We start from the raw sequence: 16,904 nt of genomic DNA on the forward strand, positions 1-16,904 counted from the left end.
GGTTATGCAGCAATTTGTTTCTAAACATAGTGACAGTGTTTTCAGAGTGAACATTCTATTAAATTAACAGGTACAGTATTTACTGAGAGACTGATTTCACTCATGTCTAATATACAATTTAAAAACATGAATGTCTACTAACATTTGCCTCTGTGTGGACATCTAGGTTTTCAATGTTGTTAAATAACGGGCCACATATTCAAAATACTCATCTGCTTAACTCCTGATGGGAAGCCATGGGTTTTCAACCAAGGGCCCAATATGTGGAGCCAAGGTTAGGTTTAACTGTGCAGTGATCAAAGGGCGGCCACTAGAGGCCATCAATGGATCGACAGGGAAAGAACTTTCTTCTGAATTCTATAGCGATCTACCTCTTTGTGTCTAACTGAATGAACCGTCACGAACAGCTTCTCACTGTAAACAGACTAGTCATAGATCTGTTAGTTAATGGCAAGTTGAAAATGTGCATGAGGGATGGTTATTGGGGAGGAAGTGTTTGTTGGTGCGGCCAGCTGAACATTATACACAAGCAGTCCCTCATCTGGGTGTCGATAACAGTGGATGGTAATTGGTAGATGGGGGTTAAGAACTAGCAGAAGCCTGATGGCTGTAGCCACATCTTCAGCTGATCGTAAACATGTGTTTTAGTCCTTCTAGGTACACAAATCTGTATATCTTAATGTATTATTTTCACACACAAGAAACAGATTAACTGTCTGGGAGCACAGGCTGGGCACCGAGAGAGAAGGTAGGTCAAGCAAGTTTTCTTTTCAGCCATCCACTGAAAGATGTTAATTTGTTGAATATTCCAATCACCAGGAATAATCCTGCACCTTATTAGTTATTAAATTATCCTTTGTTTTACAATGGTGTCGGAGTGTTTTGTGGAAGAAGTGCTACAGATCAAGAAACAGGGAACTTAACGGTACAGCACACATCCCCCAGATCACTATCCTCAAAAAACAACACCCCTCAGGATTCCATGTTTAAACAAACTTAAAATTATTAATGTAACACCAGAAATACTTTGAATATCTGTATAGCATTATATAGTAAACGCCGTGTATTAAGATTGGAATATATATGGCCAGGTACTTTAAGGTAAGATACAGCAGTTTTCATCTGGTTCCTTTCTAATAGTCTGTTCTTTTATTGAATTCCAGTTCAATGGCAGCTTTTGGATCATTTAAGGCAACAGTTTAGCTATCAAGCCGAACTTACCGTCTTCTTCCTGGTAAATAACAGCTAACTGGAATGAAGACCTTACTTCTGACCTCAAAGAACCAGAAAGGTTCCTTTTTCTACAAAGTCATTGATCACTACAGCTGCTACAACAGGTCTCACACGGTGTATCTAAAATATCGCACTACATCACCTGTGAGAGAATACAGTACGCTAAAAGGCCACAAAAATCAAGATCGGCATAAAATGAGGTCAGAATAAGCGGTACTGATAATATATTTATAAATTTAATAACAATTAGCTTGCTAAACATATTGAAGTTCACATAAATGTGTTGGAATGTTTATGCATTTATCTTTCTGTGTACAGAAGGCCTACAGACGTATCTATAAACAGATTAACTGCCTAGAATGGTTAAAACACAATATTTAACATCACAGTGAAGAAGAAAGACGTTGCTCGTTACAGAACTATTTTTTCCTGTGTGGCAGGTATTGTATTTTCTGGCCTCAACAGAATTTCAGACTATATTCACAGAATAATTGAACTCAAATTCTCAGTGCGGCCAGTGGATGAAAGATTTTAAAACAGTGAGTGAGCAAGGACTGGCTTACAGGAATGTCAGCTGTTTTAGGTTAGAAACTGTGTCAAAACCCAAAGCTGAACTGCATATCAGTAAATCTGCTTGTTTTTTATGGACCGCACTTCAGGAGACTGAAGCCCGGCAGCTGCAGGAGCCGTCTTTCAGGAGCCTGAGAGGGAGGGAGGTCTATCGGTCAGGGGATGTGCAGCTACTGTGGGGCCGAAGCGTCTGAACAGCTCTTTGCAGTGTGTGAGCTCCGGGACCAGGGGGCTCCCTACCTCGCACGTAAAGGTTAGCGGGGGAGGAGTAACGCACGCCTTCGATGTTGGACGCCACACACTCATATTTGCCCTGGTCTGTCTCCTCGCTGTTTTCAATCTGTAGGGCTCCTGCAGGAAAGACAAAACACCCAGCCGGGGAAGGGGAAACAGGAGAGAAACAGAGAAATGGGTACATTGCATTAGGAAACTGGCAGTGTCAACCTGATCGGTCCAAAGTAGAAAAGAACAGGGAGAGGCCTGTTTCTGAGCGTGCTTATTGCTTCCGTGGAACCTCCCACTCTTTCCATTTCTAATTCATATTGCATTTCTTTGAAAGGAATCCACCAAGTTTTCAGACACAAAATGAAAGATTTTAATTGCTTTAAAAAAAAAAGTTGCTCCTCTTCAGAAAATGCCTGCAAGGAACATCCAGATGCATTTACAAAGAAAATCCTGCCGCCGATGATTTCACATGGGAGAAGATGAGAGCAGGCTAACGTTTCTCCAGCAGCTCCAGAATTAGCCTGGTATCGAGTGGTTCACAGGATGAGAAATTCCAGATACAAATCGGCCACTCGGCCAGGATAGTGACAGCCTGACCATAAGACTACTGGAACTGGCCCACTAGGTAGAAGGAGCCAAACAACTGCCGCAGGACCTATGACAAAAACTCCCAAAAATGCCCTTGAACTAACACAAAAAACAGCACATGGCCTGAGGTAAAATGTTCAGAATGAGTTGCATTTTTTAGTTCATTAACTTTCAGTCCCCCTTTTAGTACAGCTCCATAAGGAAAAAAGTACAATACTGAACTGTACGCAGCATGGTTGAGAGTTCAGTAAATCTTCCCAGGTCACATAGTCAGACCAGCTACCTTTCTGCTGGACCTTTCTAAGCAAGCAGAACAAGCAGAAACAGCAAAGTTGTTCTTTGCACCGTTTCCAATATATTGACTTCTATACTCTAGGTTCAGTGTGCTCTACACTGAATACAAACAGGACAGTTAAAACCTCAATGTGAGATTGTAAATGCCTGTCCAGAAGAGTACAGCTGCCTGGATAGGGGAGTTTATACAAAGCAGAACTTGAGAAAATGTGTGTTTTCAAGGGTGAAGCTAAGGATCCCCTGACAAAACTGGACTGAACTACAAGAAGAACAGAAGGCATGAGCCTAGCAGAGCATATCCACTTACAGTACTATACACAGGGGAACAAGGCGTATGCATAGAAGTATAAAAATCTAAAAGTGTAAATAAAACAGAAACACAGACAGATAATACCACATTATTCAGTAATGTTGAGAATCCGTGATAATATAATTAGGGATCCTGCCTCGCTTGGGTAGTTGAAGGATTGCTCATTATTCCTTTCTGACAGACAAACTGCCAGGACTCATTACCATTCAGTCAGCACATATCAATACAGGATCGCCTGTCAACCAACGATCTTTCATTCCATTCTGTACTGTATCAGCCCTGACATACTGTACACGCTTTCTGAATCAATAAGCTTCCAGAGAGACAGGCACGCAGCTCTACAGGCAGAGAACTATTCAGATGCATACAGAACATCCTTGCAGAGACTTGTTAATAACATTTTAATAAAAGCTGGTTTTAGGTGTATGCATGTTCGGGGATAGTGTGCGCAAATATCACTGTCGAGTGGTATAGGGCTTTAATATTTTGAGACTGTTAGATGATGTGCTTCAGTTATTTGGAACAGATGTTAAAAATTGTTGCTGTTTTTTGGGGATGCTATTGAAAAAGAGGTAAGTCTTACTTAAGTTTTTCCAGACTGAATGATTCACAGGCAGGATTACCAAATATTAACCATCACAGATCGATCAGTGACTGCTAATGTTCACATGCCGTAAATATGTGCTGCATTAGAGAAACTACATTTTACAAGCAGAGACAAAAGGCCTAATTTTAAATAAAAAAATAAAATGTAAAGACAAAACAATGAGCTGCAAAATCAGCCTTTTCCTTTGCAGTACAACATGTAGAAGTATCCATGACTACATCAAATTTTTTTTTAGTTTCAATCTCTAATTGCAAAACAAACTGAAATTGTGATTCCAATACAAGAGGAGTACTAAATAATGATGTGAAAAAAACAGCACCCCTTTAATGCTTATTTTTATCCAGAAGCATACTCACTCTTATTCGGTCATATTTCTATATTCACAGATCCAAAATGTTCCTTTCAGCTACTTTCTAACTATTCACTTCTCTTTGCTTACTTAACGATTTCTCTTTTTCATTCAAAACTATGCTTAGATTTCCCAAAACACCAATTCTAGCTCTAGCTAATCTGGACCACATCAAAGACGGGTATCGTGAGTCCATTGTGGGAGAGTAATCAGGATTCTCTCATTTTACAGAAAGAAAGGAAGGGCAACTGGGAGACAGTCATGTAGTTCTCAGACTGTCGGGAACAAAAATCACTTCATTTCTGCTCCAGTTTAGTTGGTGGCACACAATATTCACTTGCAAAAGGAAGACAGACAATACCTTTTGGAAGAAAAAAATGATTTTGTTCAGTTTCCTGTACTGTACAAAATGCCTGGGAGGGCACAACACAGACAGGCCCACACAGACTTCGGCAATGCTGTGCTTATTTACAGTATAGGATACAGAAGGTTTGTGCAGTCGTTGAGATTAATTCAGGGCTAACTGAAGAATGAAGTACATCATGCACCATGCTAGAAAATGTACAAAAATGTACACAGTGAATATGCCGTATATTCACTGAAGCTCTTGTCTACTCGTCCCCATTGCTTTGGTACAATAAGTTAACGAGTTGCTCAAGAATGTGTCAAAGCCCTTGAAATTTCATGTCACGTACAGCAGGAATATTGAAGTGTAGTTTTATAAACACAGTTTACAGTTTTTTTCCCAGCATTGATGGAATTTTGCAATATAATAAGTGGCACACAGATCTGACAAACATACAACTATTGTGCCAGCATGGGTAAGTATTCCTAACTGTTATAAAGAGAATAAAGTACACTAAATGTCAGGATGCATCCACTATAGGCACCATACTTTCTTTATATTGGGATTACATTGGCAGAACATTTGTCAATCCATATTTGACAGCCAATCAATGATATAATGAGAAGAGCTGCTCAATGACTTTCCACATTAAAAGCACAACAAATGGTATAAAAAGCCAGGAAATGCTACTGTTACAGATATATCAGAACCTGACTTTATGGATGGTTTTCAAAGGTTTGTTATTGTGGGTAACACATTAGCAGTTATTTCTGTAGTCCCAGCAGACTTCATTATAAATGTGCAGACATGACTACAAAATACAGAGAATAAATACTTCAGCTCTGCTCATGCTGTTCCTGTGTTATTCATTTTTGGGTTGTTCTGTTTTCTGTCTATTGTTTTTGAAAACAACTTCCTGAAATGATACTGCTAATGTCAGTCAAATTGATACTTTTTTGATCATTTTTTCTTTGTTCTTCATTCCTTTAAAACTTGGAGTTGTGTTTGAATAAGGTGAGCAAAGGCATATTTCCATTTATCTGTATGAAGATTTTTGCTTATTTCCTTTGTGTACTGCTAGAATGGGACCCGTTTTCCTCGACTGGTATCCCATTCAGGATGTGGGCCTTGTGCTCTTCGATTCCAGACTATGCTCTCAACTGCTGCGACACTTCCCAGGATTAAACAGATTCCTGCTGATGGAAGGATGGATGGTTGGGACATCCTTCTCTCTTTGTCAGTAACATCAGCAGAGATGATTAGCTAAACAAATTTTCTATATAATACAACCAATGTGTTCATCTACAGCATAAGCATTTACAAACCTTCCACTTTCACAAACACTGTTTACAGAATTTATTAAATCCATATTTACTGACTTTGATTTGTCTAAATCTATGAGCACAAAAATAGTCATCCAAATAGTCTCCAGCTGGACACAGACCGAGGGATGCCCAAAAAAATCACGCATCCACAGCAGGGCCAGATGATGCCTCCCAAATAAAGATCCCTGTGTTGTCTTTGTTTGACCAGACAAGAACATGATAAAAAACTGTCATCATCGTTCAGCTTCAGCATGTGACACTTTCCATAGTTATTTTCTGATACTCTTCATAAAAATTACAACTCTAAATAAAAGTTAATTAGAAAATAAAATTTCCTTCAGGAATTGTGAAAGGGGCAGCATAACTCACAATTCCATAAAAACCTGAACGCTGAAAGCTGTAAAGGAACCACCATTCTTTTTCAGAACTTGTGATGCCATCTTTATTTACTGGACAGGAACAGAAGCCAGGAGCAGTGGCACCTGTCAGCCCTTGGAGCTAGACAAACAAGTTAGGCATCAATGAGAAACTCTGAGTAACACTGTGATAGCGAAAACCTCCAAAACATCAGTCTATCCATACATCTTTGTGTGTGTGATGTGTGCCTATAGTTCCTGAAGTAAAAGAAATTGCATTTTTGTGTTCTCTGCTCAAGCATGCCTTACCAAACCAATGCTCTGAATGTAATGATAAAGAGCCCAAAGCAGTTTAAATAGGTTGGAATCAGAGCAAAGTGAACATCTTTGATGTTCCTGTTTTCTTTTAATTATGATTTATTGTGTATTCTACTTAATTGCATTATACCCTTGGCTGCCTGTGGCTTTTTTAAAGTGTTTGTAAAGCCCACAGCATAACAAACTGCCTTCAAAGGAAGAGGCAAAAAAAAGAATTATCTTTCTTGAGCAAATGACAATCCATATAAAACAGCGGGTTACAAGATAAAACTTAGGTTGTGTTTCGTTCAGATAAACAATTATTTATTAACAATATAAGCATTTTTCTGTTAAACACAAAAGCATTCAAAGTTTTTTTCAGAGCATGTTCCCTGCAGCTCTGAATGTGAATAATAAAACAATAACAGGAATCTCTCCCTCAATGATCACTTCAGTATTAATAGATTTAGTACAAATTATGTATCCAAATGCAACTCAATTCTGCAAGAAAGCAAGAATGATAATTGAAATGCCGGCGCTCCTGCCTACCACCAATCTGAAATCATTTGAGCCACTGGAGTGATGGAAAAGGAAACAGGCCATGCATTAAAAGAGCTGCCAGTAGATATCAGTACCACTTTACATGACACAGTTAGGCTGAAGCCTCACTGGATAGCCTCCACTTTGGTCTGTGTAATAGCATGACACTTTCTCAGAAGTCTGCTCCACACCGTTTCAAGCGAACAGCAGAAACTGCACTGAAAGCCTCCACTGGTAATCCCCAGTTCCCTTTACAATCTGTCTTCACTACTGCTCTGTGCATCTCTCCTCATACTGCCCAGTGCATTTTAGGAATTATCCTGTTTAGGATTATTTTTTGTATTTCAAGCATGTTTTCTTGATCTTTATAATGAACTGCAAACGTTTGCATTGTGCTTCACTTGTCCCAGCAAGTCCCAGCTTGTCCCAGCTTTTCCAATCAAAAAACCTTGAGTGTGGGCTAAGGTTTCACAGTGGACACTATGATGATTGGTGGAGCCGTGCTGCCAGAAACAACCTGTTCGCACCTCTGCACAAATTATTTTTTCCTTGCCTTTGTGGAACGATCTTGTTATTATTAGTGTACATCTGGAATGAGATTGTTAATAACCATCCATCCATTTTTATTTGCCTTCCTTGAATCACAAGTGTTCCACATCTGCCCACGCTTAACTTGTGCACTGTTTTTTTTTCCTCACATGCTGATAAGAAGGTAGAAAAGGCAAACTAGAAATGATCAAATGAATCGTCATAATTCCTGAAGCTCTGTCACGCTGTGTCCTCTGCATATCATGTATTATACTAATAAATGGAAATTATTATCGGAATAAATGGAACTTGGATATTGAATCAGAGCACAAAACAAGCTTTGGAAATTTAAATCCAATCGGAAAGACAGGAGATCTAAGAGAGGAAGCACAGCTCTCTGAATCCTGCTTTTTGGGATGAAGCTGTTAGCCATGGGTTTGGACTGCAGTGCTGTTCACTGAGGGGAGCTGGTGGTGGCTGGTTAATCACCACTCTAACGCACAGTGCCTCTCCTTTATTCTGGATCACTGCGCAGCTCCAAATAAAATCTATTCTTTGCTATTCTATAATACTATAATAATTATTATTATTCCAGAATGACAATGCACTATTATTATGTTGAAAATTATTAATGAACTGTTTAAATTTGCACTTTTTTTTTTTACAATCAAAAATAGAAAAAAGTCTGTCAAGATAATCCCAAACCGACAAGGTTATGTCTATGCTTAGAATTTCATTTTCAAGAAGATTAATAGTAATAATTTTTCTTTTGCCTTGAACTGAAAATAAACTGCCTGAAACCATTTAACTCCTTTGGGTCAGCTTCTGAGGAACCACAACATCATAAATTGGTCCCAGCCTGATACCTTCAGGTTTATGAAAATAGTTGAACATTTACTTATGTTTCTATCTTTATAATTGTTGATTGTTATGAGATTCATTATTACAAGGTTGACTACAGTAACTCAAGTACAGTATTATAATCAATGCATCTGACCCAGTACTATAAGTATCTATTATAATCCTTGAGTGACAGATGAGCAATTTGTGTACAATTATATCCCTTTGATACATACATGTGTACTGAATTGGCACACTTCATGATGTTAATAAAGTTGTGTATTCTTTGAATCTGTTTGTGCACATTGCTGTTTTTTTCAAATCAATTTTTGTGGCGATATGGTATTCTCTGAATTACCTGCCTAATCTCTAATTCTTCAGGTAGATTTAAACCACTAAATCACTACACCCCTACATCTTTGAACATCATGTTAAAATGATGAAAAGCTTAAATTTTAAATCACTGTTAAATTAACAATGACAGAGAGGCAAGGCAAATTGTCTTAAATGCATATTTCTTTTAACAGTTCTTAAGAAACACAAACTACTTCACATACAAACATGCTGTAGTTTGTGAGGCTGTACACTTACTCTCCCTTCTCCCAGTTTTCCAGTGGGATCTCTCTAATGCCATCCTCAGGAAAGGGACACGTTAACTTGATGTGACTGCTTGTCCCTGCCTGGTGAACAGGGCCTGTTTCTGGGTCATTTAACCCCTGTCTCCAGGCTGAGCTAATCTATTAACTAAGGAGCTGTTTCCAAGTCGTGGCCTAGTTAAAACATGCTCCCCCGAAGGAAGACAAGCCACATGCAGGAAACAAATCTTTCAAAATGTTGTTTCGTGCAATGCAGAAAAAAAGAGTAATAGCTAATGTACAACAGTTCAACTGCTTACTATAACAACACGAAAAGAGTGTTGAAAAAACAAAATCCTCAATGAGTTTAACTCTTTTTATTTTGGAGATTTGATACCAGCTTGTGCTGATCAGTGCAAGACACCTCTGAACATGACCGTCAGAAGCTCTACAGTAAGGACAGCAAACCTCCAGCAGAGAGTCAGTAGAAACACTATTCATGCATTATTCAACCGTAAATAAGGGACTGAGCCTTTTCTCTTTGGAATACTGTTCCTGACCATATTAAAATTAAAATGACTGCTAATGTTTTTAAAGCTAGCCTCAAAACCTGTTTCCGCTGACCTTAAATTTTGAACCTAGCTCTCTCATTTAATTTCAAATTTATATACTGTATCTATTTTTATTTTATTCTCTTTTTTTCCGCTTACAATAATTTTTATATATATATAATTTGTGGAATTGGTGTGCACAGATTCAAGGATGCTCCTAGACTGACAGAACTGCTGCTAGGGAAAATGACCAGAAAAACACGAAGGACAGAAGCTGCAGCCCCAACATGAGAGCTGAAAATGTCTGAAGTGTTCAATCTGTTTTAAATGAGATCACCAATGTGATTAAATGCACAAAAGCTAGAAGAACACACTGAAAATCGATAATTTCTACGGGTTCTAAATTCTAAAGATTTATAGAATCCTTGTCTGTCTAACAGTATGTAAAGTCCGGGGTAGAGTTCATCAGATAGCGCTGTGAAGTTGACAGTGAGAGGTGCTCAGCTCTTCCGCCTCTCAGCTCTCCAGTCTTGGCTGGTGTTCGCATGTTACTTTCTAGGAGTTTCCTTTGGGGGCTCTGATGGATGGGTGGGTGTTTGGAGAGGGACAAGGAATCAGATCTCTTCTTCTATCTTTACGACCTGATAACACTATTTGGATAATGTGTTTGATGTACAGGTATTGAAAAGCAACTCCTGGTCTGGGTTTATGAGCTGTGTGGGATGCAGCACCAAAAACAGGTGAACATCTGCATGATGTAAGTTTTATCTAAGTGAGTCTCATTTTTCTTATGACCTAATCTCCTTCCATAGTACATATCTCATTCATCATACCACACACTCGCAGAGCAGTTTCTCAAGGCCCTTAAAACACTTCTGCATAATAACGTTGCACTGTGTTCAGTGTCCGCTACTATCAAAATGCAGGCCTATACATTAAACCTGAAAACGCACCAAAGGCACTGTTGGCACAGCAAAGTGCCCATCTTCACACTTGCTGCACTACAATGGCGGCATCAATTAAATGCAAATTACCCTTAAAAAGCTGTTATCTGAATACAGCCTGACCACATCTTAGTGCCTTGATTTTTTCACATACAGTAAGGGTAAGTATGCATTTGCAGATCACTAATCCTATTATGCAAATCTGGAGAACATGAGGCACACTCAATTTTTATACAGCAAAAGGATTTGAAATTTACTGCCACACTTTTAAGATACTGTATGTATTTAAAAAACAAGCTGAGAGCTTGTGTTGTTTAGGTATAAGTTAATATCCAAAGTAATGCACTGTATCTGTTGTCACACAAGCAGTGGTGATTAATCTGGCTGGTAAAGATTCATTTACTAACAGATTGTCACAAATTGTACAAAATGTCTTTATAAAATCCAACTGGCACATTTCTGTAGGACTGCACAAACCTAAAAATGTATGAAGATGTCACATGTATAGAAATACTCTTCCTGAAGCCTTCTCTCTTCTTTTTGCCCCAGAGATGGGGAAAAATGACCAACAGGATTAAATTACTGCTTGTCAGAGGATTTTTGAGCCAATTAAAAAATAATTTTGTTCTTGTAAAGCATATAGGCACATACAGTATAATGGGCTGCATTGTTCAGGGAGACTGATAATTACTGCACATAACCTAAAATATATCCCATGTCATTCTTTCCAGATAAGTGGCAAGTGGTTGAATTTTAATCATAAAAACTAAAACCTAAAACTTATATAAAGATTTTATAACCCTGCAAGTGCCAAAATTTCCACTCTAAAATTCTGTACCACAGTACCACAGCACCACAGCACAAAAAGAGTCATTTTGATTTCCTTGCCGATCATTATTAATCAAGTATTTATAAAAGTGACACCAAGTAGCAACAGTTGTTATAGCTCAGATGTAGCTAAAAACATTCTCCCTTCATAAACGAACCATAAAATTCTATATTATGCTTTGTAATCTGCAAAGGTTTAACACACTAACACGCCAACATTAAGAAAACGATAACAACAAATAACATTTTCAAGAAAAAAAGAAATCATGAAATACTGTACATCTCTGGAACATCATCTGTCCCTATATGCCTCCTTTTTAACATAAGCTTACAAACGGAAGGGTATACAGAATCGTACCTACCTTTTAGCCTGTAGATAAAAAAAAATTATCACACGACAGTAAGAAAAGAAAATCTTTACCTGAAGTGACCAACCTTGTCTCGTAAGCTTGTGAGTCAGATTAGCATACAAGAAGGTGTGGTGAAAGGAGTGTTTGTGCAAGAACAGGCATGAGGAGATACTGAGTAAAGGGAACATGTCAGACAGTGCACGTCCTCTCCATTCTGCAGCAGAGAGGCACTTATGCATTTAAAAGAGCACACAATGGACATATACAGTAAAAACACCTGTGGCCTGGTTAGTATACCCAGTGTTCAAGTATAGCAACTCGCAATAGGTTTAGCTGATGACAGGCACTACCTCTCTCTACTACCTAGCCAGAAGGATGCTGAACCATTTTATAATTGTCATTTTAAGAAATTTTCATCTGGTAATTTAAACAGAAAAAAAAAGTTTAAAAGATCCTTTTGAAATTACTAATAATAGTAAGATTAAGTGAGGGACTGCATTTATTTTTTATTATTTTGTAGAATTTCCAAACACATCCCCTGAGATTTGATACACTCTACTGCATATTAATACATGCAGAGTTATAAGGGGTTTTCTGAGTAAAAATACGTGACTATGCAATCCTATTTAGAGTCTTCGAAGTCATAATACACTCCGGGGACCAAGGGGATCTGTGATAAGAGATGGACAGTTCATTAGCTAGTCATCCTCAGCCTTAAAGATACTGTAACAGTTTTAGTTGAGTATGCCAGCAATAAAACAAAAAATAAAATTCCCATTAATCTAGCTCAAATTCACACATGGAGGAAAACACATCAGAGTTCAACAAGTACAGTACATAAACCACATGACATCAGGTGAAAGGGAACAAAGACACAGAAGACATAGAGGAGACACCAGGTTATCGTAAGAATATAAAAAAGGAATGAAAAGAGTTTTTCAGTCTCTGCTATTTTTATTCTCACCATTACCTTCACAGTTTAATTTCTCAGTTCTTTAGCGCTTACCTCGTATAGGAGTACCCTCTGAAAAGAATCCGAGTAAAAAAAGTGAGAAAGTAATTTAGAGTTTAGTTGATGATTTACAGTAATGTTATTTTTGATGTTTTTAGTGATGCCATTATTCATTAGGATTTGTTAAAGATTATTATAGGTGTTATTATTTGTTTGGAGGTTAATTGTTTTTAAAGTCTCACACTGCTGGTTTTAGAAAGGACCAAAGATGAAATGATATTATCATCATATACCTTCAGATGTCTACGTATAAGTTTTCTTTGTGCTGCCATTGACTGAAACATATGAAAGCAATTTTAAATAATATGAAGTTAAAATACCAATTTTATCCTAACGCCACTATGACTTACGTTTTAAAGTGCACCTGCTGTAGATGCTGCCAAAATGCAAGAAAACTCCCACTAGTCTGGACATTACATCATATGCCAGCAATAGAACAACTGCCGAAACTGCTTTGTTTAAAACAACAAACTCACCAAGAAAGAAATTAAATTAATGAAATAAAGGCCAACATGTAATAGGTCTTACTAATGATAACGTCTACAAAAGCAAAACACAACAATATGAGGTCAAGAATGATATTCCCAGTCAGTTGACCTCCTTTGATAAAGGTTTTATTCTTCTTTATACTTTATAAAATTGGTCTTTTGGTACTTTTAGTAAGACACTATCATTTTACACCAAATGTCTCACTTGTTCTAAATGTGATTATTATAATTATTTTAAAGCTAACACTACAGGAATTGTAGGATGACTTGCTATTGTATTTCCTCCCCAGATCATGTTGCAGAGGCCCTAGACTGACTGGCACTGTACTGTCACGTATGGATTCTAAAATCCAAATGCAAACACAACTAAGGTGTGATATTAGAGCAGCACAGCTGCTGTTCTTAAAAACAAATCTAGGCATAAAGATAATGTAGGTAACAATATTTTTTAGTTGATTTATTCTGTCATGATTTTAGAGAGAAAAAAATCAATTACTCTGAAGCATCACAACCTAAAAAAAGATAAATCCTCCATCTTCTTCTCTGTGAAAACACAGGATCCTTTTTCAAACCAGCAATCAGAGACCCACAATACTTTGGAAGGTGTTTTGTCCAGCCTTTGAGTCTCCGAAGTGTTAACATGGCATACCTTTCTAAGGTACCTGTCTTCTGAGTTCAAGCATCAATTACCCATCAATGTTGCCAAGCAACCAAAAAGGGGGATTTGAAACCTCGCTTATTAAAACTTGAGAATACCCTGGGACTGATTTGGATTCTGAAAGTTAGTTTTTTTTTTGTTGTTTTTTTGTTCTCAAACCCTTTTTTGCCAAAATCTTTGGCATTATGATCAAGGACTCTAACAAGCAGCAGGACATCTTATGTAGCTTAAAAGGGCATTCTATATTTATAGATATTACATTATAACAAGATATGTCAAATTCCAGTTTAGTCTTTTTCTTCTGTTTGTGATCATAGCAATCACATTTAAGAGGATTTCCAGATTTCAGAACTGGCTCAATCAGTTCTACAAACACTGTGGAAAAAATTAAATAATGACTTGGCAGTACGGCTGTTGAAAATTCCACTTTGCATTTTACTGTGGAAAACTCAAGGACAGGGCAAAACACTATTAACAATTTATCTTTTTAAGTTAATCCAAGAACAAGAAGGGTGTGGGACTGTTAATTGGTTAGAATCTGAAGGCAGCAACAGTTTGGTTTTTGGCGGATTTATAGTTAGGTTCTAGTTAAAAGGTTAGGAACTAGTTAAGGTTAGGTTAGGTATTGGTTAAGGTTAATGAAGCAGGTTTGTTAGCTGGAAGGCTTATTCCCTACTGTTTCTACTAGGTATCAGCGCTGGGGGTTGAGGGAGGGGTTTGGATTTTCAAGGAGGAATATGCAGTGAGGGAGGAGGTTTTAAAAACAGGGTTGATTAAAATATTATTTTATACCATTTACTTGCAGATACCCATGCCTTGAAACCTATTTTAAATTAACCAGAAAGTCTCCTTTTTGTAGCACTGCTGTTCAGGATCTGTATCAAGGTCACAATACAGTATTGTTCCTAGTAAATGATTAGAAACATATCAAAATGAATAGTCGGGACCAGATGAAGTATATTCAGTGTAGGCTACATAAATGATTCATAACTGGGGCCTTCACTGTTATCAGGTTATAAAGATTTAAACTTTTCCCTGAGGAGGTCAAAGGGTATTTAAAACTAAACTAAAATGTTCATCTGTTTCTCTCATAAGTTCAAACAGATTTGATGCTCATTTCTGTGTTTAAAGCAATCTATCTTTTTAAAAGTGTACTCTTACTCCCATATTAATTGTCTGAGATAGGCTTAGTAGATTCCAGGAGAATAAAAATGGCTTTGGGAGATCAGCGCCTCATTTTGGAAGTGGAAGCAACAAGGTTTTAGCTCTGCTGCAAGAGGCAAACTGTCTTTCTGTCAGGTTTAGTGACAGATAAAGTTTGCTTAAAAGCACCCGAGCTGTCACACAGCCATCAACGCTATTCTGCACCTCAATCCTGGCACAATCTATGCCAGATCCAATTCGCTGCACCTCTGACTTTTATTCTTCCTCGGACAAGGCTATTTTTACCGCCTCATTGGTGCTTCTTCGCAGCAGAGATGTGGGACACAAAACTAGGCGTTACTATAAAGGGCCTGCAGTCTGGTGACTGTGAGCGTGAACACAGGAATTAGGCTGATTTCATCCCCCATCCACCCCCTGCGATGGGTTTGGCCTTTGCTTCTCAGTGGGAACCCAGCAATAGAAAACAGAACCACAGACCACTCTCACTGCCTCACCGTCCCTCAGCCTGTTCCACCCAGGCCAGGGCAGATGGCTTTCGTGCACGACTGTGTGAGAATGAAGCGCTACAGGGGAATGAGATTGGACTTGAAAGTGTACTGTATCTGTAATTGTTCCTCACCAAATAATTCACTTGTATTGTAACAAATTCAAGTTCTAACAACTGCGCCGACCTTCCCAAGAGCTTTATCCTTGTCCAGCTAAACAAATATTTAAGTGGATTTCTGAAGTTGCTCTTTCTTAAAGTAAAAAAAAAATCCAATACTTTTGAGGAAGTTAACAAAATAAAAAAAAATTGTCGTGATTGGGTTTTCTAATTCTCTAGTGTTAAGATGTAAGCTCCTAAACTATTGTCTTTGGTATGCTGTCAAATTATGAAGTAATCTTTTTTTTTATTTTGTCAGGGGCATTCAATTTAAAGATGCGTTTCCTCTAAATTACTAATTACTAATATTTCACATTATTTTCACAGGATTCACTCACTTACTATATCTCCTGCTCCTGCGCCGTATTGACAGACTTGAGACATTCACAGGTAGAAATACACTTACACATAATTGAAAATATTACTGTTAAAAAATAAACAGAACAATAAACAATAAGCTTTGTCTTTTTCTAAACATTATTCAATATGTCTCAGTAAGAGTTTTATACTTTCTACTAAAATAAGCAGGTAACTAAATTTGTTGAAGGACAAAGGACAGTATTCTTAAATATGTATAAAATGCTAATTCTAAGGATTCAATATTTTATGAACACCTGTTTAGGTTTTTAATCTGTCCTCTGGACTCTGGTGCTGCTGCCCTTGGTGAGAACCAATGGAAACTGACTGAAGATTACAAAATTACTTCTACCATGGAAAAGTAAGGAGTGCTCATTAAGTATAAGAAAATACTGAAATATCTTAACAGTCTTTAGTGAGCATATTTTTCTCAAACTTTACTCCTGTTTCCAAAATTTAACTATGATCTGTGCTGCTTGTAGCCTCAATTAAAGTGCAGCTCCTTCCACTGAAGTGCAGAATACCACTAGAAAGTAATAGCAGGGCCAGCACTTTCAGACATTACTGTTTTTCTTAATCCGTTGTATATTCAATTGTGCAACAGTCAAAATGAACACATTCTAGCAAGTATACAATTGTATACCCTTACATAAATGACACCTAAAGAAGGCTCCACAGCCAAAACATTGTGTTTCCTTTCCTTTCTTTTCCTCATGGAATAAACCTATTCCTTTGCAGCCTACGGATGCTGACACAGCTATCTACTTGAACTCATATATATATTGCCAATATTCTATAGATGTTCTATACTCAACATATATTGCCTTTATTCCAGTCACATATTTTAAAAAATAAACTTGTTTCCAAATTATTCTAAATTCCAACTAAAATAAGTAAATTACAGTGATGCTACTGTACTAACAGTT

At 37.6% G+C, this 16,904-nt stretch overlaps 1 protein-coding gene across 8 annotated transcripts in view; it reads right to left on the bottom strand.

Moving 5' to 3' along the window:
* Positions 1-16,904, bottom strand: part of ptprsa (protein tyrosine phosphatase receptor type Sa) — a 314,111-nt gene that overhangs the window by 107,519 nt on the left and 189,688 nt on the right. For all 8 annotated transcript variants that reach the window (XM_088622185.1, XM_088622187.1, XM_088622191.1 and 5 more), the window contains one exon: positions 2,044-2,154. In XM_088622185.1, the coding sequence (XP_088478311.1) occupies positions 2,044-2,154 (111 nt within the window). The remainder of the gene's footprint in view (positions 1-2,043; positions 2,155-16,904) is intronic.

Source organism: Lepisosteus platostomus, chromosome 27 (assembly GCF_059453375.1).
Source record: "Lepisosteus platostomus isolate fLepPlt1 chromosome 27, fLepPlt1.hap1, whole genome shotgun sequence".
Classification (NCBI taxonomy): domain Eukaryota; kingdom Metazoa; phylum Chordata; class Actinopteri; order Semionotiformes; family Lepisosteidae; genus Lepisosteus; species Lepisosteus platostomus.